The sequence below is a fragment of the Pungitius pungitius genome, chromosome 20 (genome assembly GCF_949316345.1).
Source record: "Pungitius pungitius chromosome 20, fPunPun2.1, whole genome shotgun sequence".
Classification (NCBI taxonomy): Eukaryota; Metazoa; Chordata; class Actinopteri; order Perciformes; family Gasterosteidae; genus Pungitius; species Pungitius pungitius.
Window position 1 is genome coordinate 9,912,246 of NC_084919.1, and position 24,995 is coordinate 9,937,240.

General features: G+C 43.5%; 3 protein-coding genes across 4 annotated transcripts; all 3 read left to right on the forward strand.

Moving 5' to 3' along the window:
* The first annotated feature begins 594 nt into the window (after positions 1 to 594).
* On the forward strand, positions 595 to 8,485 carry paplnb (papilin b, proteoglycan-like sulfated glycoprotein). The gene is made up of 14 exons (XM_037448901.2): positions 595 to 743; positions 2,378 to 4,336; positions 4,450 to 4,529; positions 4,784 to 4,893; positions 5,125 to 5,185; positions 5,286 to 5,388; positions 5,606 to 5,736; positions 5,847 to 6,155; positions 6,376 to 6,552; positions 6,641 to 6,791; positions 6,874 to 6,954; positions 7,132 to 7,279; positions 7,400 to 7,478; positions 7,873 to 8,485. The coding sequence occupies exons 3-14, from the start codon at positions 4,473 to 4,475 to the stop codon at positions 8,149 to 8,151; spliced, it is 1,686 nt and encodes a 561-aa protein (XP_037304798.2). The 5' UTR covers positions 595 to 743; positions 2,378 to 4,336; positions 4,450 to 4,472; the 3' UTR covers positions 8,152 to 8,485.
* A 371-nt stretch (positions 8,486 to 8,856) lies between these two features.
* Positions 8,857 to 12,285, forward strand: LOC119194654 (enhancer of rudimentary homolog). Its single transcript, XM_037448902.2, has 4 exons — positions 8,857 to 9,007; positions 9,442 to 9,529; positions 11,331 to 11,451; positions 11,549 to 12,285. The coding sequence occupies exons 1-4, from the start codon at positions 8,966 to 8,968 to the stop codon at positions 11,649 to 11,651; spliced, it is 354 nt and encodes a 117-aa protein (XP_037304799.1). The 5' UTR covers positions 8,857 to 8,965; the 3' UTR covers positions 11,652 to 12,285.
* A 255-nt stretch (positions 12,286 to 12,540) lies between these two features.
* smek1 (SMEK homolog 1, suppressor of mek1 (Dictyostelium)) lies at positions 12,541 to 22,124 on the forward strand. Of its 2 annotated transcripts, none has more exons than XM_037448899.2 (15): positions 12,541 to 13,684; positions 13,902 to 13,957; positions 14,045 to 14,143; positions 14,268 to 14,885; positions 15,751 to 15,828; positions 15,918 to 16,034; positions 17,052 to 17,168; positions 17,287 to 17,418; positions 17,758 to 17,860; positions 18,015 to 18,173; positions 18,255 to 18,424; positions 18,997 to 19,139; positions 19,279 to 19,469; positions 20,083 to 20,294; positions 20,615 to 22,124. In XM_037448899.2, the coding sequence occupies exons 1-15, from the start codon at positions 13,543 to 13,545 to the stop codon at positions 20,747 to 20,749; spliced, it is 2,472 nt and encodes an 823-aa protein (XP_037304796.1). In that variant the 5' UTR covers positions 12,541 to 13,542; the 3' UTR covers positions 20,750 to 22,124. The 2 variants fall into 2 exon arrangements, with proteins under 2 accessions (XP_037304796.1, XP_037304797.1); XM_037448900.2 differs by having other exon boundaries at positions 19,000 to 19,139.
* The last annotated feature ends 2,871 nt before the right edge of the window (positions 22,125 to 24,995 follow it).

The window sequence follows — 24,995 nt, forward strand, 5'->3', positions numbered from 1 at the left end:
AATAGGACCCTAATTATAGACATAAGAGTATTTAAGCTCAAACTGAATCGGCTCACTCAGAATAACAACACTGCCCTCGTGTGGCGCCTGTGAAGAAATACAAACAATTTGCTTCATTTCTTCCTCACAATGAGTTAATATTGGTCCCAAACCTGAGCAAAAATGATCCAATATACACAATCTTGTACAAGGCTACCTAGTGATTTTTATGGATTTTTTGTGGATCACAACATGCAGGTTCCTTCAGATCAGTTTTTCGCCACAAGCCCGTCCATAAACGTTTCAATATGTCTCGTATTAATAACTCTCAAGGGTAAATAGGGTATTTACAACAACAAGGCATACAAACTTCATCCCAACATTTGAGGTGAGCCAGGAGCTTAGAGATATGACTGTTGTAATAGTGCCAATGTACAGGCGGGGATGTATTTAGGCTTTAAAATAATTCTGCAAACTCATATACGGTACATATTGTACATGTTGTTTTAAGCAAGGGGTAATTGTTCGTCATAGAAGGTCTGAAGATACCTTTGGTATGCAGGTACTATGCAGATGCTTCCTGTCACACAACTCACACTCAAACTAAATGTTCTGAGTGAACTGCTGATAAGCAGCTGTCACAGCGTCACAGAGTGAATATAGCTGCTGTGGGGTTCTGGACAGGAACCGTTCTTCACACAATATCTGACCTTCAGGCCTTGGGTTGAAACATCCTCGATTCTGACAGTAAACAACTGCAACAAGTAAGACTTTATTTTCTCATTTTATGCTTGATGATTAAATCTGCAATTTGAATGTTTTTCTGTTCAATTGTACTTTTACAACTTTGCTATATCATCTATTTGATGTTTTTCATTTAAGTTGCTCTGTCGTAATGATTCTGTGTCTCCTCACAGCATACCAATAACTGTCTTTATGCTTTTGTCTCATGTTAAGTCTCATGTTTAACCATTTTGGAGAGCTAAAGCTTTGATATTGATATCAAAAAGGTCATATGCTCCTTGCCCCATATTGGTATTAAAGCTGCTCTTTTACATTGTGCTACACATGAAACAAACATGAGCTCCTTTGCTTACCATGTTGTCTTTGCATTTTGTTTATTAATAGAGTTGCAGTTGCAGCTACTGAAATATCACCGTGGATGTTTTTATGATTAGTTGATTAATCATATGCATAACTCATCCGGGAGAGCCCATGTTGAGTAGGGCATGAGTCTTGCCCTAAGACCGGCCCCCGGGGAGCAAGTTGGTTGGTTTTGATAAGACGTTGAAGGTGGTGAGGTCACCATTTGGACATCTTATCTCTACAGCCATTTAAAGGGCTGGGGCCTTGAATGGCTCTTTGACTTGTTATTAAAAACACTTTAAATATTCATAACTAATTTCACTGTTTAATTCTAAGAGGTGTTTGATTGAAAAAGGTTGGAATATCAGATGTTATAGAATATGCTAATAGTCTTTTTTATAGACCTATATCGTTTATAACCAGTAAGAAATAGTAATATATTTGGTGGTGGTTGTTTAGCAGCAGGACAGTTTACTCAAATTTCAGGCAGATAAACTTCTATAACTTAGTTTGAAGCTCCCTCTATGTATGCATTTCTCGGTATATAATAACAGAAACAATAAAACACTTTTATTCCAGATGATTGAAATGTCACAGGTGTGATTCTACATGGAACTTTGATGCTGGTGAACATACAAACGTTAACCGACTTGAACTAATTTCACTCTAAATAACTAAAATATCCATCACACATTCAACATATTCTCTAAACCTGCATTTTCTGAACTACTTTTATTAGCTATTTATAATATTTTATTATAAAATCATAATTTGTGGAACCTTTTCACTTTTATTCCTACATGGAGGGTCCTTTACCAATTAATTGATTCGAAGTAGTCTTCATTTCTTAAATTTGTACCTTTCGTATGCAGTTTATTTTTTTTAATGGACTATTTGATTTTTCCCGTCGAGCAACATGTGTCGGCCATTGATTGAATACAGCAGAGGAGACACGTGTGTGTCTAGCGTGACCATGAAATAGTTTAGACATAGAGTTTCACGTACACATCGCAGCTTTGGGTAATTACGTCATAAAAAACAGACGTCAGTGTGATTAATCAACACATTCACATTTGTTTGACCCAAACAAATAAGTCAATTATTAGAGCAGCGCCTGCTGGGAAAGGGAGACACAAACACAGAGGGCTGAGAGAAAAGAAAAGAGATTGTAATGTGCGTATGAGTTTTTCTTGCAGTCTTTAGCCGAGGGAGACAAGAGGTGTTTTTTCCCTCAACGTTGGAATTCTCTCCACCCTTTGACCTCCGACCTGTGGTCTCCTGCCAGCTGATCGATTCCCCTTTTCCCTCGCAGAAATCTGGTTTTCCCTGAAGTGTGACTGGAGTCTCTCGGCTGTCTGAGAGCTGCTACACCAGGAGGATGGCGTCAAAGGAGGACAGCGAGCTCGACGCCCTGACCTCAGACAACAGCCTGCTCTGGACCCCGGACACATCCGAGCTGGACGGGACCGCCAGCCGGCTGGAGCAGGTGATGAAGAACATGGAGGAGCTGTTGTTGGACGTGGAGCAGCTGCGGAGCGAGTGCCAGTTCCAGGCGTCCGAGCTGGTCCGTGCGGCGGGGGAACTGAAGCAGCAGCAGGACGAGCTGAAGGACACCTACGCCGACCTGTCCAGAGACATGCAGGAGATCATGGATTCCTTTGAAGAGCTCTTCAGCACCAACAGTGACTCCGAAGCCACAGCGGAGCAGGCAGATACAGAGGAAAAGCCGCTCTGAGGGAAAGGGGAGAGACTGGCAGACTCTTTCTGTTTCTCGCTGAGTGTGTGGTTTGCAATTCGGATGTGTGCGTCAAGTGTGGTTTGGACTGGTGTGGAGGTTTTTCTGCAAGGCTTTAATGAGATCCTTAAATTTAATTATACGCACCATTTCTGTAGTGCAAATTACACTTTCCAGGTTCTATATTTGACATTCACTTTCACTGGAAGGCAGTTTGTAAAATGCATTGTTAGGTATCATTAAAGAAATTAAAATGCACACAGCCTCAATCAATGAAATGTCCCATGTACAGGCAATTATAGTTCCACTCTGCAGTCTTTAACACACATTTGACAGACCTTTGCTGCGGGTCAACAACTGGAGGTTTTTCTTTTTTTTTTTCCTGCACACACACACACACACACAAAACACACATACATACGTCACACTCTCATTTTCCACCACCATGGGGGTTGAAAGTATCTATGTTCTTACTCCCGTCAGGATGGATCGGTCCTCCAGCATCTGTGCAGCAAAGTTGCCCTTCTTCGGCTTTTCTTACTTCCATATACTCCTCCATTGACTCTAAATAGAGGAGTGTGTGTGAGTGAGTGTTATTTTCAAGTGCGTGAGTGTGTTCCTCCAACACGCTCCTTTGCTGTGACCTACTGGTCTGTATTTAGTGGTTATGGGATGTAAAAGGGACAATCAGTGGCCAATGACTTCAACACGAAGCAATGAACACTGACTGGTAACTTCAAAATCTCTTTGACCCTCAATCTCACTTTGGTGGGTTTCTAAATGTGCCAACCTTTGACTGTGAACCATCCTGCAAAACTAGAGCTGGTTATTCCTCTCACTATTTGTGCACAGAATGTGCATTCATCATCAGGGTCTAATCCCAGAGCAAATTAGGTTTATCCATCCCAAATACTTTTTATTTAATGTTGGACTAAACAAAGTTAGTTTTAGGACATGACCACATAATATGATTTTTTTTTTGTGTGTTTCAGACAATGGAAAGGGTTGTATTTACATCAACTATCCGGGGTTACATGTAGGCTATGACTAAAAGGACCACATATTGTTTATTATGCATTCAATAAAAGTAATTATCCCCTGTGAATATGAATAACCATTAAAATGTTTCCCCTAAGATCTATTATTGTTGACAGTAGGTATCTTAACATATTTGATCATAAAAAACCTCTCCCTTGTCAAAATAGCTTTCAATAGTTGTCGAAGGGATTCTTGCAAAAGGCGTCATTTATTTAACTAAAACACATTGTGAAAGGATTCAATATAAAACTACAGGATGAGTAGCCTCACAACTTGAAGGTTTTGACTGGAAACACTGGTCAAAATATAAGATATCTCAATCTAAAAGAAGATCACTTTTTGGGGGATTTTCTGTGCGGTTGAAACCCGACACTTTATGAGCCGTGGTGTTGTTGAGTTGTTGAGGCTGAGGAGATACAAAAGCCGGGCGTCAGTGCCTACCTTCATCACGAGTGAGGAGCACAGCCCTCTGGACGGCTCAGAATTCACTCGAAGAAGGTAAGACAAATTGATACGTGCATCTGATATGTACATAATGGACTGTCATTCATCGTGAGAAGTATTTGCACTTAGAGTTTCATTCTTCTTCTTTTTTTTGCAATCCTTGTCAGTTGTGCTGTGATTTCTGGTGAAAATGAACGTCCTGCAGGTCTTGGGTCTCCTACAGCTGCTGGCCGTACCTGCTTTCGCTGTAAGTATGAGCTTTGACAATATCAATATGTCATTTAAATACCCATATCAGCAGTAAGTCCAATGGATGCTGTTCATATGCAACAAAGAGGTGTTTTGCAACGTCTAGAGGGCGGTTTGTGGCTGAATGTTCCAACTTCTATTTTGGCGTCTCTAGTGTGCTGTTAGTGTGTGTTAGTGGTTCGTGGTGGGCTCTGATTTGACGTGTGAGAGAACACCATGTGTCCCAAAAGCTGAGTTGTTTTCCTTTTTCAGCTCAGATGGCCAACCCACGACCACTGGGGACAGTTTGGGGCCTACGGGCCCTGCAGCCGCACCTGTGGAACGGGAGTGGCAACGAGAACCAGGACTTGCATCACTTCCAGGTGGGACATGGAGGCACAGGACGTCCCATCTACTGTTTTATTTTGTAATGAAAGTAGCACGATACGTGTTTCAATTTCTGCTGTTGCTCTCTTTATTACCTCACATTGCAGTGTTTATTCTTTATTGATCATTTGTAAAGTTGTGGCCACCATCTGCATCAATGAAGCCAAATGCATTAAACAAAAAAGAACAACTAGATTATGAATGACATGATTTCTTCTCTTTTACAGGACAGATGGTGGACATAATTGCGTCGGCTCCTCTAAGTCCTTCCGAACCTGTAATATACAAGTAATCATCTTCATTTTGATCTTCTTCACAAATTCCACTGGTCAATAACCAACACTGATGTTTCCTATGCCGTCGATCCAATCATTTTGTCTCATGGCAGGAATGTCCATTTGGATCCAGGGACTTCCGGGAGGAGCAGTGTTCCCAGTTCGACAGAGCGGACTTTCAGAGCAAAAGCCGCACATGGGTGCCTTTTTATGGAGGTATCAAAAATCCACCATTACTGAGTTCATGAAAAAGATACTTCTATTTAACCATTTGTGTTACAGTGGTGTTTTTATGTGTGAATAGTGTCTACGTAATAGGAATAAATAGTGAGGGGCATCGCTGTTGGTTACTGGTTATGTTTCTCTAAATCTCTCTAAATTGAAAACCCTGGATCATCGCGGTCAAAAGATTTTGTACTATTCGTCTCCCCAGCATCCAACCCGTGTGAGTTGAGCTGTGTCCCAAGAGGAGAGAACTTCTTCTACAGACACCGAGGTGCCGTGGTGGATGGGACACCGTGCTATGTGGGCCGCACTGACATCTGTGTGGAAGGCATCTGCAGGGTGGGGAAGGAAACTGGGTTCCGCGTTAAAAAAAAAAAAAACCACAGACTTTCAGAACTCTTGTTTCATAGTTGCGGTAGCTCAACAGAACACAAATTCTCCCTCCCCAGATACTGACCCATGAAGAGTTCACGGGCCTGGATGGCGACGCTAACACGGCTCACTCTGCTGCCGCCGCCCCTCCCCCGAAGGAGACGCTCACGTACGTCTACAAAACCGGTGTCTATGGCCAGTGCTCCGCCTCCTGCGACGAAGGCACGCAGCACCGCAGCGTGGAGTGTTGGGTCGAGGACCGAGCGGACCCCCGCGTGGTGGAAGAGTCTCACTGCATCGCCCAGCGGCTGCAGAGGCCACGCGGACAGCAGGCCTGCAACATGCAGCCCTGTGGCGCTGAGTACAGGGTCTCCAGCTTCGGTGCGGTATGTGACATCATGCAGACGCACTAAAAGAATGGGAAGAGGTTTGAGACTTAACAAAAAAGAAACGTACCGAATATTTATCCTTTAAAGCACAAGGGAAAATACAACATAGGCAAATGAGTCAATGTACACTTTTTCTGTACTACCACACTCCAAGAATGGAAAGACATATTTCCTAATAACATTGACAGTTAAATATCTCGTCTCTTTTTATGGTCAGTGTTCGGTGACCTGTGGGGAAGGCCAGCAGACGAGGGGGGTGACCTGTGTGGGGTCAAGAGGTGAACGTCTGGCTAACCAAGCCTGTAAGGGACTGGCAAAGCCCCCGTCGGTCCAGGCCTGCCACAGACCCGCCTGTTACACACACGTCACCTGGCATGTGACTGATTTCGGACAGGTAGGTGAAACGGAAGTAAACACAATTGGAGCAGGTGTACTGGGAAGAACGAAGGCTTTCATTTTTTTTTAATGTTCTGCCTGTGCAGTGCACCAGAAGCTGCAGTGGGGGAGTGAGGGAGCGGAGAGTGGGCTGTTTTGATATGGATTTGAACCCCTACCCGGAGGCCCGGTGTGGCACAGCTACCAAACCCCTCGCTGTGGAAACATGCAACGCACAGCCATGTCCCAGAGCTCAAAGTCAGCCAAACCGGAGTCAATGAACTCTATTGGTTTGATTACGTTTGCTTGTTTGTATTTAACCAATGTATTTTGTATTTAGTGGTTGAGAGTGTGCAGAAACCAAGGACACGTGAGAGCACCGTGAAAGGATTTGTACCCCATGTTCCAGAAGACCCTTCAGGTATTTATAACCCAGTCCAGGATTTAAATACATGACATTACATTACTAAAGCAGTAAACAAGATGCACAGAAAATGTTTAAGATGATTGAAAACATTTCAGCGTAGGGAGTGCTGTGATTATTTTCAAATCTTAAATGAACCACTGGCAAGTTAAACAATGCACTTGCTTGCTCTAGCTTCCAGGTGGCAGACAAACATTGCCTCCCCTCCTGTGCTCGGCCCGCACTGTGCACAGTCATCGCACGGCTGCTGTCCTGACGGGCAAACCTCTGCCACGGGGCCACAGAACCAGGGCTGCGCACAGGACGACTGTGTTGGCACCAGGTATCACAGCTTCCCCAGCTACCTGTCTCTTTCCACCAATGTGTGACATAAGTTAAAACGACGAATGATGCGTTGGCTCAAGAGAAATTCTGCCCAACATTTTAAATTCTCTCATACCAGGTACGGATGTTGTTTGGATGGTGTGACTGCAGCTCGAGGATTTGGAAGGGCTGGATGTTCCGAGCAGCAGACAGCCGTGGTAGGAATCACCTCTGTGATCATGTAGATCTCTTCAAATTAGATTCTCGCAAAAGGAAAGTGTTACTTATCCCGTGCAAATAGTTGTACAGGGTGTTCTTTGGCCGTGGAGAGGCAGTGGCAAGTCTGAGAAGGGTTTTGATTTGTTCACAAGGCAGGGAGGATCTAATTTATTAGGTGTGTGATCCAGTGTTTTAGGAATTCAACTGATTTAACACATCGAGATTTCTTGGCGTCTGTTGGAGTTTGAAAATATACATTTTGATGATCTGTTAATTAATATTACTATACCCCATTTGTCAACAAGAACTGACCCTATAGTCCCTGCTGCACATCAACACACACATTGGCTTTACAGTGTATTTTATCTCTCTGTTTCTGTCATTTTTCCTAAGCAACACACGGCACCTTCTACCCTTCCATCCTCTGGGAATGTGTGCTCCATGCCTCGTGATGAGGGCCCCTGTGATAATTGGAAGGTCCGCTTCTACTTTGACTCTGGCACAGGCAAATGTACTGAGTTCTGGTATGGAAGCTGCCACGGCAATGCTAATAACTTTGTGTCCCTGGAAGCATGTCAGAGAGAGTGTGGGAATGTGATGATGACATCAGCATCTCACAAAGGGACCCACAGGAGAAAGGCCCAAAGTAGTGCTTTGAGGGCACAGGCATGACCGTGCTCCCCAATAATTCCTCCAAATACCGGTATAACCAGAGTTTGAAGCTACTCTTGTGACATTTACACTCACAAACATGTATTCTAAAACTTACCAGATCCTGCCTTTATTTGAAACATCAGACTTTACTTTTATCTATTTAGATTGTCTCCCAATAAAACTGACATGAACCTTGCTGGTTCATCAGTGGTTCTGATTTTGTTAGTTTGAGCTGTGTTTTTGTTTGATGCTCGTTATATTTCGCTTTTACACAAGGACTACGGTAAAACAATGTCAATGTGATAATGAGTTACATCTAAAACCTAATCAATAAACTTGGAGCTATCTGGTAACCGTGAAAGAACTGTTTTTTTGCTTTGTCTCCATGTGTTCTTGAAATGTCTCCAAAAATGCACATTACTTTATTTTAATCATTTTTTCATCAAACTATGAAAAGATTTACTAAACAAAATACAATGGGTTGATCACATAGCTTTCTACATATACTCAAGCACTGTTGGATACAGTTAGTGCAATTGTTTTTTTTTTCCTTCTTTTATATTGAAATACACTTAAATACGTATATGGGTGTACAAATAATAATAATAATACAGTAATAAAATATAAAATGAAATACATTTAAGGCTTATATTGTATTTTTATGGTCAGACTTTTATTTTGAAACCACATCTTTATTTTGGACGCAACTGACCTCACAACCGGAAACATCTTAATTCATTTCCTTTGACTATTCACCCCAAAGCAGCTAGCTAGTTTAGCTACATTGCACGGAGACTTGAGAAGCATTAAACACTGTTTGTCCCGGTTTTGCATGTCCAATAAACAGACAGGCTCCACAGTCGGCACAAACATGGTAAGGGATTTTTGTTGTATGCTTTAAGACTTGAAATTATTTATATTATCTTACGTTATATTTACCTGTTAATTCATCATAGCTAAGCTAACGCTGCGTGGAAAACGCTTAACGCTAACTCTTGTCAAATGTCTTCTGTTGCAGTCAACACGTATTGTAACGTTGGCGCTATTTTGCTCATTTCCAGTTGTTCTCTTAAATGTGAAAGGAGTAAAGTTAACTGCGTCAGAGATTAAATGAGCCAATTGCGTTAAAGACAGTGAGATGTGTTGCTAAATAACCGACGTTTTTCTCGAACACCTCCGGAAGAAGGCTAACTCACGATGCATCGGGAATATAAATGTAAATCTGCCCATGAATAGTTTAGGGTTTTTGTTGATGAATATCATAAGCTGCCATCATTGTGTAATTAATTTTGTTAATCGTCTTTACAGTCGCACACAATTTTGCTTGTTCAACCGACCAAGAGACCCGAGGGCCGCACTTACGCTGACTACGAGTCGGTGAATGAATGTATGGAAGGTACGTGTTCAGCTTGAACCCTTCAAGGAATACCACCAGGAACATTACATTATCATTTCAGTAATGTGCCTCTTCGAGGCCAATTGCATTATATAGTTTGGCACGGTATTGGCTCGTTGTGATCATTTGGAGGGTAAGATTAATTAACGTTAATGATACGTCTTTGATCAAAACATATTTAAGACTATTCACAGGTTTGTGTTTTAGTGAAATCTGTATTTTTTTTGCTTCTTAGTCTCTCGTAAGAATCACTTTTACAACATGAAAGCCAGTAGTGCTGAGATCAAAATGTTGCCGGGGCAAGTTCTTTTTTCAGAAAGGCAGGTTCCTTTTTTCAGACCAGAAACTGATCTCAAAATAGCATGAACTGACCCGCCTCCTCATCATATGCAAATCACATTTAAATGAGTCTTTTAGGACTGACTTTGCCACTGAAGACTAAAGTAATTTTTGAAAATATAGTAGTATTAGTCGTATTCAAAACACACATGAGCCCGAGAGAGGTAAATACACTGATATGAATAGTATTTATGTTGGTGGAAAATGATGACGCATGGATTCTACATACCGTTCATGACTGCTGCTGCATGCTGATCATCACTGAGACTGACATGCTGTAAGGGACGAGAGGCTGTACTTTATTGTCCAATAATGTTCAAGGGTGTAGTTAGGCCAGACGCGCAGTGGAGGGCCGGCAAGCCTCGAACTGTTACATTATTGAAGGTAAAGTACACCCTCAAGTACCTCATTGCTTTTATAACACGGTTACCAGCGAAATTATAAATGGTAAGTAAATAGCTGCCTTTCAGCACAAAATAGTTGTAGCCACCAAACATTTTGTATCACGTTGCATCAGTCTAGAGGAAAAATAGTCCCTGTACGTGCATGTAAACAGCATTGGGTCCCGCTCCATCTCATTCATTCACATCGCTCATGAAGTCCACCTTAATCGTCCGGCTGCATTGCCTCAAAACGATCATTTGTGGGAATTCCGGTCTTTTTTTCCCCATCGCCACAGAGCTGAAAGCTAAAATGTCAACTAATGATCGCGCAACATCTAACGTGTTACAATGTGTGCATCTGGTCAATGTGAACAGCAACTGTACATTATCGCTCAATAATGCACCCCTCCAGACTCGCTCCCAACCAATCAGAACGCTGGATTTTATCTACCAGTGTTTTAAATATGATTGAAACATGCCGATTCCTGAGACTGACGTGCCATTCATATAATCGGAATATGGTGTATTTCAGAGTGCCATGGAAATGTTGAAACAATAATGTAAAATGTGTCGACAGTGCATGTTAAATTAAATAATCTGAATTACTTTTCCATTGACTGCTTAATTAAATGTTTCGAAGTACGTGCACACACACATACGTTGTTCCTAATAGGTTAGTTATACTGGCTGCGGTAGTTTAACAAAACATTGGCCAAATGACCAGATTCATGCTACATGAACAAATACAGAATCCCTTTTGTCATCATTTCTAAAACATTGCATTAAGCCAAAGAAGAAAATTGCAAAGATGAAAAAGATAAAAAATGTTATTTAAGATTCTGTACTGCTAAGTTCTCAATAGAGTTAGAGAAAAATAATTGACGGGATTTGCATTTGTATATGGATGAGGAGGCAGGTCCATGCCGTTCTGAAAAAGGAACCTGCCACTTTGTGATCTCACTTATGAAAGCCTTATTGTACTTTAAATTAAGTTTACATTCAATGTATCTAACATTTCATTTTCTTTAGATGCATAATAGTTTTCCTTGCATTGAACCTGTCTTGCACCTGTCTTCTAGGTGTTTGCAAAATGTATGAAGAACATCTTAAGAGGATGAATCCGAACAGTCCGTCCATCACTTATGACATTAGTCAGTTGTTTGACTTCATTGACGACTTGGCCGATCTGAGCTGTCTCGTGTAAGTATGATTTTGCTTATAATTTGAATGAAAACCACTTTAAATTGGGTGTATATCGGTCACCTCCACTAAAAATATCATTTGAATTGTTGTACAGGTACAGAACTGACACTCAAACGTACCAACCGTACAACAAAGACTGGATCAAAGAGAAGATATATGTCCTTCTGCGGCGTCAGGCTCAGCAGGCAGCAAAGTAAAGGCATCGGTGTGGAGTTGTCCGGCTACACACACTTGGAAGGAGTTTATACTGCACTGTATTTCCACTGTGTCTCAAAGACCTTTTGTAAAAGGACACCATTGTCCGTTTGACAAGGGTAGGGTTTTCATATTATACTGTACATGGGAAAATGAAGGGGTTTGAAAACGGGGAGGGCGGGGAATTTGATGCCTCATTTAGAAATAGTCATGCTCTGCAGCATACATACCTTTGTAATGTGTTAAACTAAGATCTGAGTTGAGCTATAAGCTGCAAGGACTTGTTGACTGAGAGAAATTCATGTTAAAATGCTCAACACGTTAGGTAAAGACTATTTTTTTGTCAAATATTTGGGCTTTCAGATTACCCAAAAGTTTCTGTTTATGTACCATTGACATGGCAGTTTTATTTGAAGATGCTGTGGATTTTAAATGCAGATGCTTACTTTTTCAATGCCTGCAGACCAATCCAGTAATGCAACAGATCCCATATGATTTATTTCCATATTTTATCTTATTGTCTGTATATCCTACCATTATGATGTAAAATCATTTTTTTACGTTTTACGTAGTATCTGATTTTAACTATCTAGATTGTTTTCTTTAATTCTACCCAAATAAACTATTGTTTTCAGACTGGTCTGTCTTGAATTTCAATACAAACGTTATCACATTGAGGAAATATATGCCTTGTTTAGTCAGTCTTGGAATTTATCCGCCAAACGGATGTCAAATTATGACAAGCTGCTGGATGGTAAGTGCTAAAGGTAAAAAGTTGGATATTTTTATGGAGCCTTTCTGCTGATAACCTGGAAATTCAATTTCTTATTTATGTTACTGCCTCTTTAAATGTGGCGGACTGCCCTGTTGTTGCTGTGCTGGAAACCCCGTACGTATTCTGAAGGGACCCAAGATGGCTGAATACTCACGGGGGGGGCAGTTAGCAATTATCTGAGCAAGACGTCGGAAATGAATGGCATATAGCAATATAGTGTAAAGTGTTACCCTGCAATAATTATACGACTACCGTTTGTTGGTTTGCACACTTTTTGGGATGCATGGATACCATTAAGGAGAGAGTGGGCTCTCCGCGGCCCCGAGCCAGAACATGGCGGAACACTTGGGAGAAATAGCAGCTAATACTAGCTAACGTTACCTGGCGTATTACTCGGACTGAATGAGAAACATTGATCTAGGGTAAACACGGCATCTTTGATCCGCAAGTGTGAAATAATGTTATCGGTGCGCAGCTCTGGACGTTTAGCTTTAAAACGTTGTTTAACATTGAATACACGGAGCGTAGGCACTTAGCGTACTGCTAGCTAACGCGTTTGGTTTGCTAGCTAACGCAACTGGCTAACGGTACGCGTACGAGCGTACTAACTGCACCAATAATACGCAGGTTGTTTGTTTTATAGGGCACGTGTCGTAACGGTGGGGATTATTGTAAATACATTATATCTGCTGTGTGCTAGGACGTCCCGAAGTCCGTATGTGCCCTCGTTTAGTCGATTAACGCGTGAGCTAACGTCAATGCCCTCCGCACTGAGAATTGAACTGTCGTTAGCTTGCCCACAATGGTCCGTGGTGTGATTTTGTGTGGCGCGTTGCCCACACTACTGGCGAGATAACTTTTGAAGCTGCTCGTGAAAATACACGGATATTGCGAAATCGATCTGTGCAATCTTCCTGGATACTAGCCCGAGCTCCTGCAAAGAACTGATAGCTCGGTTGACCCCCCCCCCCCCCCCCCGACACCAACGTTGAGTTAGCAGCGCCGCATCGAACCCAAGTGATCGGCTGTTGAGGCAGGGATTGGAAGTTGTGGAGTGGACACCCTGTAGAAGACAATAATTTCCGGAAAGGGGAAACCGGTCACAACTACCTGCCAGGATGACGGACACTCGCCGCCGAGTCAAAGTCTACACCCTGAACGAGGACCGGCAGTGGGATGACCGTGGAACCGGCCACGTCTCCTCGGGCTATGTGGAGCGTTTGAAAGGCACGTCTCTACTCGTTCGGGCCGAGAGTGACGGTAAGACGAAGAAACGACCCGCGGAGGGATGAATGGCACATGCCAGCGGACATGGGACGTGCACCGTGTCGGCCAATGTTATAGTAGATCAGTACTTACTATATGTAAACAATACCTTCGACACCTGTATTTCAGCTGGAACCATGTATGTAAAGCCTTTCTGAAATACAACTCAATGCGAGACTTTTTGACAACACCTTTGTTGGTCACCTGACAGGTTCTCTACTCCTGGAGTCCAAAATCAATCCAAACACAGCCTACCAGAAACAACAGGTCAGTACATAGCAGGGTGTAGGATGCTCATCTAGAATATGGACTGGTTTGGCCATTCTAAATCGGCTTTGTTTTTCTTTCCCGAAGGACACTTTGATAGTATGGTCCGAGGCCGAAAATTATGATCTGGCACTCAGCTTCCAGGAGAAGGCTGGCTGTGACGAAATTTGGGAGAAGATATGCCAGGTAGCTGCACTTTCTTCGTGGGTGTGTGTTTGTGCGCTCAGTCTGTGGACGTGTATTGATATCGAGTGTGTTTTGGTTTCAGTGACATCCTGTCTCAACATTACTCTTACGTCTCGTTGTTAAGGTTCAGGGAAAGGACCCATCGGTGGACATTACCCAGGATGTGGTCGACGAGTCTGAGGAAGAACGCTTTGATGACATGTCCTCGCCAGGCTTGGAGTTGCCGCCATGTGAACTGAACCGCTTGGAGGACCTGGCTGAGATGGTGGCCTCCTCCCTACCGTCACCGCTGCGGCGCGAGAAACTGGCACTAGCTGTGGAGAACGAGGGCTACATTCGCAAGATCCTGGAACTGTTCCGTGTGTGTGAGGATTTGGAGAACAGAGAGGGACTGCATCACCTGTATGAAATCATTAAAGGCATCTTCCTGCTTAATCGTACTGCACTCTTTGAGGTTATGTTCTCTGAAGAGTGCATCATGGACGTCATTGGTTGCCTGGAGTTTGATCCAGCACTTGCGCACCCACGGCGGCATCGGGAGTTTCTAACTAAGACGGCCCGCTTTAAAGAGGTGATCCCCATCTCTGATCCTGAACTTCGTCAGAAAATACACCAGACGTATCGGGTGCAGTATATTCAGGACATGGTGCTGCCCACGCCCTCTGTTTTTGAGGAGAACATGCTGTCCACCCTGCACTCCTTCATCTTCTTCAACAAGGTGGAGATTGTGGGCATGCTACAGGTGAGATAGGCGAGTCTTATACGGTATGCTTCTAGAGGGTATTTATTTTTTTTAAAGTATGACACTTTTCATCCTAAAAGCAAATAATGCAAAAGTGGGTTCTGTGCAAGCTTTACAGAAAGAAAATCCTGCTGTAATATCAAAAAGCAAACATATGAGACTATTTGAATAACTACTGGAAATTATATCAATTGTAGGCTTGTTCAACGGTTTTAATTAAGGCGGCTTGAGCTTCCCCCAGTCTGAGTTTGTCTGCTATTCTTTTTTTGGTGATGTGACCTTTGTGTTTTTGTACTGTGTCAACTCAGCAGTGTTTATGTATGGCCGTATCCATAGAGATGAGGAAGTGTTGTGTAAATCGGTTATGCTGCGCTAGAGGAAAACAAACGGCCAGGCTGTTGACTTGACTCCGGCACACAGAGCTTTGTGAAGTTCTGTCTCGTCAAATGAACATACCGAGTGTTTGATTTAAGCAACCATTTGATATACTATATATTGTAGACGTTATTAAGAATGCACTTGATTTTCTTTAATGTAAACTTTAACAGTGGACTCAATATACATGTATATGATAGTGCTTGTCAATTTATTCAAGAACTATGATTATAATATCAAATAATGTTGCAAGGTGCCTTCAAAGTCAGTCATGGTAAAAAAAAATGATGTTTTGGTTTCCTGGTAATATGCATGTGACAAAAACCGTAGTACTTCAACAACTGTATAGCAATAGATTTAACAGAGTGAAACATTTGGCCCAGGATGATTAATTGTGATTTAGAGGGTCATGTTTTTTTTTGTATTATAATTGGTTGAGTCTATGTGAAACTCACTGTGTCATATTTACTCTTTTTTTTTTTAATGTCAGGATGATGAGAAGTTCTTGACAGACCTTTTTGCACAGCTAACCGATGAGGCTACAGATGATGACAAAAGACACGAACTGGTATGCCGGACCTTCAACCAACATTGTTCATCAAAAACTGTTTTTTTGTTTTTTTCTATCACTGAGGTTGTTTTTCTTCTAACTTACAGGTGAACTTCCTAAAGGAATTTTGCGCCTTCTCACAAACGTTACAACCTCAAAACAGAGACGCCTTCTTCAAGACATTGTCAAACATGGGCATTCTACCTGCACTAGAGGTCATACTGGTGAGTTCTCATTTTGACCATGATACAGTATTTTATTCTTGAACATGCAAATTAACCTGCTATCAAACAAATCAAATATTTCTTTATTATTTCTTATATTATTTTTGTCCCCAAAGGGTTAAACTTTTATTACAATATATATATCGTCATGGTGTCTGCTGCAGATTGTCTGGTATTATTTGATCGTAAGGAGGAGCATTACTGGTTTTGAGTTGTGTTACAGCCCAGGTTTTGTTGGGCACTTGTTGGCTGGGGCAGAGTGGTACCTGGCTGAGTGTTGGTCAGGCGAATACACTCCTTTGCCCCACCGAGATCCTGTTTCTAATATGTTTAAAAAAAGCATCAGTTATGTGTGAATATAAATGCGGTGAGGTTGACTCTGCCAAAGTCCTTCGCCTTACAGGTTAGGATAATAGAAGCTGGTGCGTGCGTGCGTGCGTGTGTGTGTGTGTGTGTGTGTGGGTGTATGTGTGCGTGCTGGGGCAAGGGGCACACAGCCCAAGAAGGAGGGAGGCACATGTACCACTTTTCTTCCAAGCATCCTCAGTCTGAAAGGTTTAGTGTGGACAAAGAGGGCCGACTTAATATACAGCTTAAGTTTTGCCTCGCAGAATTAAGCCTGTGCGCTTAAATATAACCACATTCTACAAGTGCCTGGAATCGATCACGATTTGCATCTTCTTCAGAAACCTTTTTCTTTCTTTCTCCAACTGTTTTTTGTTTCGACATGTTCACTCCGAGCTTTTTTTATTGCCTGTTGGAGCGGTTAGTTTGATCACGATTATATGTTCTCATGTTGAGCTGTGTCTACACACGTAGGCCTCCGCCTTCACGCATACAGTTGTTTGATAGATTACCTGCTTCATCACTCCATGTCCACTTGCATCCTTCTGAAGTGCACTAAGCTGGGAAGTTAAACACAATTGGGTGTGCTTTTAAGATAATACTTGAGGACTTGAATGATCTCTGACGGGGGGATTCACAATCCACTGAATATATTTCGTGTTCATTAAACAGGGAATGGATGACGTTCAGGTGCGTGGGGCAGCCACAGATATTTTCTCTTATCTGGTGGAGTACAACCCCTCCATGGTACGAGAGTTCGTCATGCAGGAGTCTCAGCAGAATGATGATGTGAGTAAATCATCAAAATCATCAAATTTTGTCAGAAATTCAACAAATAATTTACTTCTAATCCTCCTGCCAGCAAGTGGATTTATGTGTTACTAATGATTTATTATTGGCCTTCCAGGACATCCTCCTGATCAACCTGATCATAGAACACATGATCTGTGATACAGACCCGGAGCTCGGGGGAGCGGTGCAGCTGATGGGTCTACTACGGACTCTGGTGGACCCTGAGAACATGCTCGCCACTGCAAACGTAAGTCTGAGCGCTGCTCATAATCACGTTGGTTTCTACGGTGACTTGACCTTAAACCAAAACTCCTGATCCATCGATCCAATTTGTCTAGAAGCACTTTTAAACGTTGCATTCTTGTTTTTAAAAATAAGTTATTCTGCCTGCCGAAGAGCAAAGTTTTTACAGCTATGACGTAACGTAAGGGAATCTGATCCTGGTAAACCGCCCGGCCCGATCCACATGTAGATATTGCTAACGAAGCTACTCTCCAGTAGTCCAACAAGTCGGTTGCTTTATTTGAATATGTACTTCATAATCAATGAATACAATTCGGTTTGTTTTTTCTTTTTCTCCCACCAGAAAACGGAGAAGACGGAGTTCCTAAGCTTCTTCTACAAGCACTGTATGCACGTCCTCTCGGCGCCGCTGCTGGCCAACACCACAGAGGAGAAACCGAGCAAAGGTACGGTGTGTGCGTGTGCGTGTGTGTGCGTGTGCGCGCGTGTGTGTGTGTGTGTGTGTGTGTGTGCGTGTGCGTGTGCGTGTGTGTGTGTGTGCACACGTGTGCTGGATTTGTAAATACAGCGTTGACTACTCCCTTCCTTTTTCTCTATTAGATGATTTTCAAACGTCCCAGCTGCTGGCCTTGATCCTGGAGCTGCTGACGTTCTGCGTTGAGCACCACACCTATCACATAAAGAACTACATCATCAACAAGGACATCCTCAGGAGGGTGCTGGTGCTCACGGCCTCCCAGCACGCCTTCCTGGCGCTATGTGAGGCACACGCAGTCGACCTTGGTACCTGCCCGTCGGCCTCGGGACAACATTCTGAAACTGTGGTCTTTCTGTGTGCAGGTGCCCTACGCTTCATGCGGAGGATCATTGGTCTGAAGGATGAATTCTACAACCGCTACATCATGAGGAACTTTCTCTTCGAGCCTGTCATCAAGGCCTTCCTCAACAACGGCTCACGCTACAATCTCATGAACTCGGCCATTATTGAGATGTTTGAGTATGTCCGTGTGGTGAGTGTTTTCTCAAGTTGTCCCCAACAATTATTTTTCGTCAGAGTTTAACATATTGTATAATTTATTTTAAGCCAGCCTTTTATACTCCTTTCGTACTCAGAAGTAGACATTTCTTGATATTTGATCATGTTGATCACTGCCTATAGTGGTTTGTTGATCTGACAAGATGATGCAAATGATCTTTCCGGTTTGTGCTGTATTTGGATTTACAGTTCAAAGCACTATACAGTTTGGTGTTAAGATCTTTTAATTGTTCTTTTCTGGCTTAAGTTTATTAAGTATAGTATATACTGCATTTTGCTTATGCATACTAACTATACTATTAACCAGTTATCAATAGTTGACCATTGACATCACTTTGGAACTATGGATCATTTTAACTTGTTTGGTTTGTTCTCCCCTCTTTGTCTCTCCCACTTGCTGTTTTTCTCCACACTTCATTCTTATTCTACTCTCCTCAACTCTGAACTATTTATTTTCTCCTTTTCAAACCCCCCCCCCCACTCCAATCTCATTTTGCCCCACGCTGTGTCTCTGCGCTCCCCCTCCTCTCCTCCCATTGCCCCTAGGAGGACGTGAAGTCTCTCACGGCTCATATAATAGAGAACTACTGGAAAGCTTTGGAAGATGTTGACTACGTCCAAACGTTCAAGGGCCTAAAGCTGCGCTATGAACAGCAACGAGAGAGACAGGACAACCCCAAACTGGACAGGTGAGCCAACCACGGCTGCACCGCTATTATTAGATTGTTTACATTGTGCATTATGGATATTCTTTTGTCCAGTATCTTGTGTCACTTGTTATGGCTAGTGCCTATTATTATTATTATTATTATTATTCATCCTCTCCAGCATGCGCTCCATCCTGAGAAACCACCGCTTCCGTCGCGACGCGCGGACGCTGGAGGACGAGGAGGAGATGTGGTTCAACACAGATGAAGACGATCTCGAGGACGGTGAGGCGGTGGTTCCTCCCTCTGACAAGATGAAGAGTGAGGAAGACCTCATGGAACCTATAAGCAAGTTCATGGAGAGAAAGAAATGTACGTATGGCCATGCATAGTTTTCTTCCCGTAGGAGATACTTAAAACGCGGGGGAACTACAAACATTTTGTAGTTATTTATTGCAGGAGAGAAAATGTGTTGCAGAAATAATGGCTGCTTTGTTTTGAATGGGAGATTTTTATAGGCTGGTATTTGTGGTTTCTAAATTGTTTTACAGTTAAACGAGCTGTGCTTTTATGATGGTTCTATCAGTGTTAGATAACTAACTAGCAAGAACATCAAGAGGAGGACTGGGGAGGGAATACCATCACAAAGGGAGTTTTATATACCCGCCCAATATAGTCACTAGCAATTAGGTAGCTATATAATAATAAATCAACCTTTTACGAGCTATTGGAAAGTTACCGTCTGATTCTGATGTAGTGCTGCTTTGGTTGAATTCCTTTTAATTTGTGCAGTCATTTTTACTCTCGATCTGTTCAAAATATAATTTTTTTTGTTCTAGTTCTTCATTTCAGTCTTTTGATTTTGGGTTAGACACACAACAAATGTCTTCTAAAAGCATGTGTTCCTAGAACATATATTTGTTCACCCATCAAGTGGTGAAAAATACGATAATGACCCTTTTTTTCTCCCTCCCGTCCCTCCCAGTGAAAGACACGGACGACAAGGACGTGCTGGGGAAGTCGAGCTTATCCGGCAGGCAGAACCCGAGCTTCAAGCTCTCCTTCTCTGGCTCCACCAAAACCAGCCTGTCCAGCCCTCCTTCCTCTGCCTCATTGAACCCAGGCTCTCCGGGATCACCAGGCTCTCCGGGCTCGGGGGCGCGAAGCTCTCCCTCCTCCACAACTGTAACCACAAAGGTAGCCGTTGGCGTTTTGTTGGCGTAGATTTGAGCCTGGACGTCAGCCGTTTATATTCCGTGCATTTTGGGAGACGTTTGATCTAATTGAATTCCTATGATTTGAAAAGAAATTGAGATGAACTGTGATTGGAACTGAGCTTTTGATTTCCCCAGTCCACATATCCTCATTTGTAGCACACCTGTAACATGTTAACATCAAAATATACAATATACCAACGGCCAGCTATCGTTGACCACCTCTACAACGCGGTGTAACGGTTTATGTTTCTGAATAATTAGTCCGAATGATGTGATTTCTGACTTGTGGTTCCTCTTCAGGGAGGCTTAGTGGGACTGGTGGACTATCCCGATGATGACGACGACGAGGATGAAGAGGAGGAGGATGATGAGGAGGACTGCGAGAGCAAAGAGGACGCTCTGCCCCCCTCAAAGAAGTCCAAGCTGAGCTCCTAAAGAAGCTTCGCTGCCCCCCCCTGGGACGGGCTCAGCCCACAGACCTTTCGCAGGCATGATCAAACTTGTAAACAGATTGAATGATTTTTAGAGCCACCCAGCGGGCGGCCAAGCGGAGGAGCAGACTGTGCACGGATGCAAGGCCTCCTCAGACTAGCCCACTTCATACAAGTGCCAATCAGGAAACCTGGAGTATAAAAAAAAAAGAAAAACATCTGGAAGCGTGAATGTCGGGGGAGACGGAGATCCGCTCGGTAGGTGGTGGGCGCACTCCGGGCTGGTGATTTAGACCGCATTCGGGAAAAAAAACATGTACACACAGACTGAAACCCCAGAGAGCCTGCCGGCTCGGACCACAACCCACTGCCCCCCCCCCCCAACCCCCCACCCTCCCCCCACTCAGGGAATGACATCACAGCGGCCCAAATAGGTCGGCCAGTTCAGACCCAGAACCACCACTCGCACCCCCCTCCCCCCCCCTTGAGAATTCACCTTCCTCCTCGTTCGGTTCCACCTTCTTTTGCTTCTCTTCTCTTTCCTCCTTTGTTCATCTGCTGCTTTTCAACCCTTTTTTTCAGTTAGTGTATAGGACCAGACGGGAGGCAGCATGTGGCGCTGTCCTTGTTGTCGTTTGATGATGTCATCAGTGTTGTCGTTCCTCAACGGACATTCTTTCTCTGAAGAGAAAAAAAAGCCAGCAGTTTCTTCATAATTTTGTTTTTGTTCTCTATTTGTCTCTCAATCTTTCTCCAGTTTTTTGTAAATGATGACAAAAAAAAGACCTGCCTTTAAATGTTCAGGACGTTTTCAGTCACACTTGAACAGGTTTTTAAAGACCTCAGTAGGTGAGCTAGTTTTACCCTTTTTGCCCTTTGAAACTGCAGATTTTTTGGAGAATTTGTAATCCCGTCTTGATTAAAGATTGAGTGGAATTCTAGATGTGATGAATTTTGTCATATCTTTTCATTTGTTTTCCTTCTAAATTAGTGTACACTTAGTTGTTCAGAATATTTGGGACCATTAAAATGATCTTTGCTGTAAGATGTCCTCCTCGCTGCATCGTGCTATTATTGATCCATCCGGGTTTCCCCGGCAACACGAGAATATAACTGCAGTGCACAAGGTCCGGCTGGGTTCAACTTGGTTCCACAAACTATTATCCGGCAGCTCAAGCCCACTCCACATAGATTAGGGAAAGACCTCCGATCCCGCCCTAATACTGTAAAAATGTGAAATTTCAGTGTACATTTTCATACTTTGAAACATGTCTGTTATTACCAAAGCTGATTGATGTTGTGAAAACCATGTACATGAGAAAATATATGGTCGGCTTCTGTTGTCTAAGGACAAACTCATTCTGTTGATTTGACTCAACTTTAAAATGTATTTCAAGCCTTAGTTCTTTTATTTTTCTTGGCGTACCTCAGTTGCTGATGTTATAATCCACCAGGTGGCGCTCTAAGTCCATAAAAGAACCATCAAGAGACGCGCGTTGCCCGTCCTTGTGTAATTCTTTCAGTGGATGTGTTTGGGATGCCGTCATTTTGGCACAACCGAGGTTAACCCCCGTTGAGAGGATTTGATGCTTATTGCTCATCATATGGGTTTATCATCTTTACAGTACTGTTTGAAAAGGTTATTCTGTATGAAAGCCTCACTATAAGCTAAAATATGATATTCACCAATCACTACAATCGCTAACTTCATAGCATGGCTGTTAAGAACAAGGTTGTGTTGCAGTGAAAAATTATACTCACAAGTGTGCTCTTTATTTGTTGTCGATCTGGTCCTGTTGAGGAAAGGTCGAGTCGACATGCTGATCCAGTAACACTGTGCACTGGTAGACCATAAAGTGTTGCTTTTTCTTTTTTATACCACGAGTGAAAATAGTTTACAAAAAATGTCAGCGCCTCCCAGCCCATGTGGTCACCTCGGTGGGAGTTTGAGAGCGACTCCAAAACAAACCGCGTCCAAGGCCACCGAGGAGTCCCTGTGTTGTCCCTCCAAGTGCATTGTGGGCCTCAAAACGCCGCTTGTTATTTCCAGGAACCGACAGATGAGGATCACTCGGTACTCTGGCGTGCGGCGCCCAATCGAGGCTCCCATTCAAATGAAAGCCGCCGCCGCACAACAGCAGCTTTTTCAGGAGTAGCCCGTCCTGCCAGCCTCAGTTTGCTCCTCAGCAGGAATGTGGCAGTGTGTGTGTGTGTGTGTGTGATCTGCGATCTGCCAGTGGAGAGGCCAACCTGCTGCTGGTGCCAGCCTCTGCTCCACCAGAATGTCGGCTGCTGTGCTCCCGGTGCCAAGGCGCTCACCCGGCTCTGCCCGCCTGTACGTCTGCCAGGCGGAGGAGTCGCCCATCGGGTGTCACTGCTGTCCAGCTTCCCGCTGGGCCCATGAAAAGCTTCTTTGACGGCTCTCTCCGTTTGGCTCGTCTCCCCCGGCTGCCAACTGCCACTTATCGAGGGCCGCCTGTGACTGATCGGTAGAGAACGGTGATAACAGCTTTGTTGGTGGATAAGTTGTGTGGTAGAAAGTAGATATTAGTATTAGTAGATATTATTGCTATTAGATATCATCCACCCTACCTGATACTGAGAGTCAACCAAGCTCTATGTCACACTTTTTAAGGCCCCACCTCAGTTTTGGGTCTCAAATTCACAATGTAGTGTACTTTTATAGTTATTTGATGGTTTCAGTTACTAGTTACTCTTTATTTAATTTTCTTCTTTTAATGGATATCTAATCAGTTAAGAAAATAGTTGCAGTGGTTTCCATCTTTAGTTGGGCTCGTTGCCCCTTACAAACAAAGCAATGTGTGGTTTGACTTTCACCAAAAGAAGATATTCTCTCTCCAAGCGTCTTACGATGTCTCATTCATATCAGGGATATAACGACCTAACAAAAGGATTTAAAACTAATTCCTCCTTCCAAAGGGGTATTGTAGCCATTTGTGTAGGAAACAGTGGGTTAGTATTTTGTTCCTCCACAGCGCAGTGATTCGCCCGTAGGGGGCGATAGAGACGACTCCGGTAGATAAAGTTCTGCAGATCAATAGAAGAAGAAATAACTCATTAGCTGTTCCTCGTCAATCACAGGAAGTCACCTGTCCTGTCCCCCCCCCCCCCCCCCCCGGCACAAAGTGCTCTCTGTGTCCGCCGGAGCTCCCCTTGATTTAATGGAGGGGGGGGTAGCCCAGCACTACCCGCCGTGGCGTGTGATTAATCACCGCGTTAACCCCCCCCCCCTCCGGGGTCAGCGTTCGTCGGTGGCGAATGAAAGAGGAGGGCAGTCGTCACCCGTCACATGTGGTTCGCGTTAAAAGGCGCAGAGGTGAGACGCGGGGAAGTCCGACATGCCTCTCATGCCTCACCCCCTTTGAGGCGGCTCGCCGGACCGATGTCTGACACGTGAACCGAGTCGAGAGGTCGGCGCCGCGGACCCTCGGTGGACGTCGCGCTCCTCGACGTGTGCGCAGGCCGACGTTCTACGTCACGGAAGTAGGCCCATTTTGTGTGTGTGTGTGTGTGTGTGTGTGTGTGTGTGTGTGTGTGTTTGAGACGTGAAGCAGGATGCTGACTAACAGCTCAACCCAATGACTAAAGCCTAGTATTTTTATTTGAGGTGTCCTGTTCAGAGTCGTCCTCCTTCAGTGGTTGTTATTCATCAAACTACAACAGGGAGGTACCAAATTGACTCGAATAGCCAACCTGGTATTGTTTGGTAACAAGTGAAGTTGCCTCTGCAGCTTATTAATTAAACATACCATGCATACTGATTTGCCAGCTATGGTGCCCAAAAACAGTCTCTAAACTAAAATGCCCTAAAAATGTGCTGGTTCAAACGTCTAAAATGTTCCCATGTGTTTCTTTGAATTTGTCTCTGAACTTGGAAGTGTTGCTTAGGAGCTCTAGGAAAATTGTGAAGTTGTCGAAATTCCTTCCCATGATTTATTGTCATGTGGTGATTAGATTTTAAAACCAGAAAGTGGCAAAAATGTTTAGAGGGTCTCAATCCCCCCGCGCCTGGAAGCGTCTGTGCACAACGGTCTTTTGGCTCTGCTCATAACTTGCATCGACTGCAGCTCAACACTCAGAGCACCTACAACTGTTCCCAAATGTGCCCCCATAAAACCAGCGGTAAGCCCCCGCGCTCCCTTTGTTTCCTCCGCCGAAGGCCGTGGGTGCCTTCATAACTCTTGTCGCTCTAAATCAAAAGACAAGTAATGAGCTTTTTCCTCTGTGGA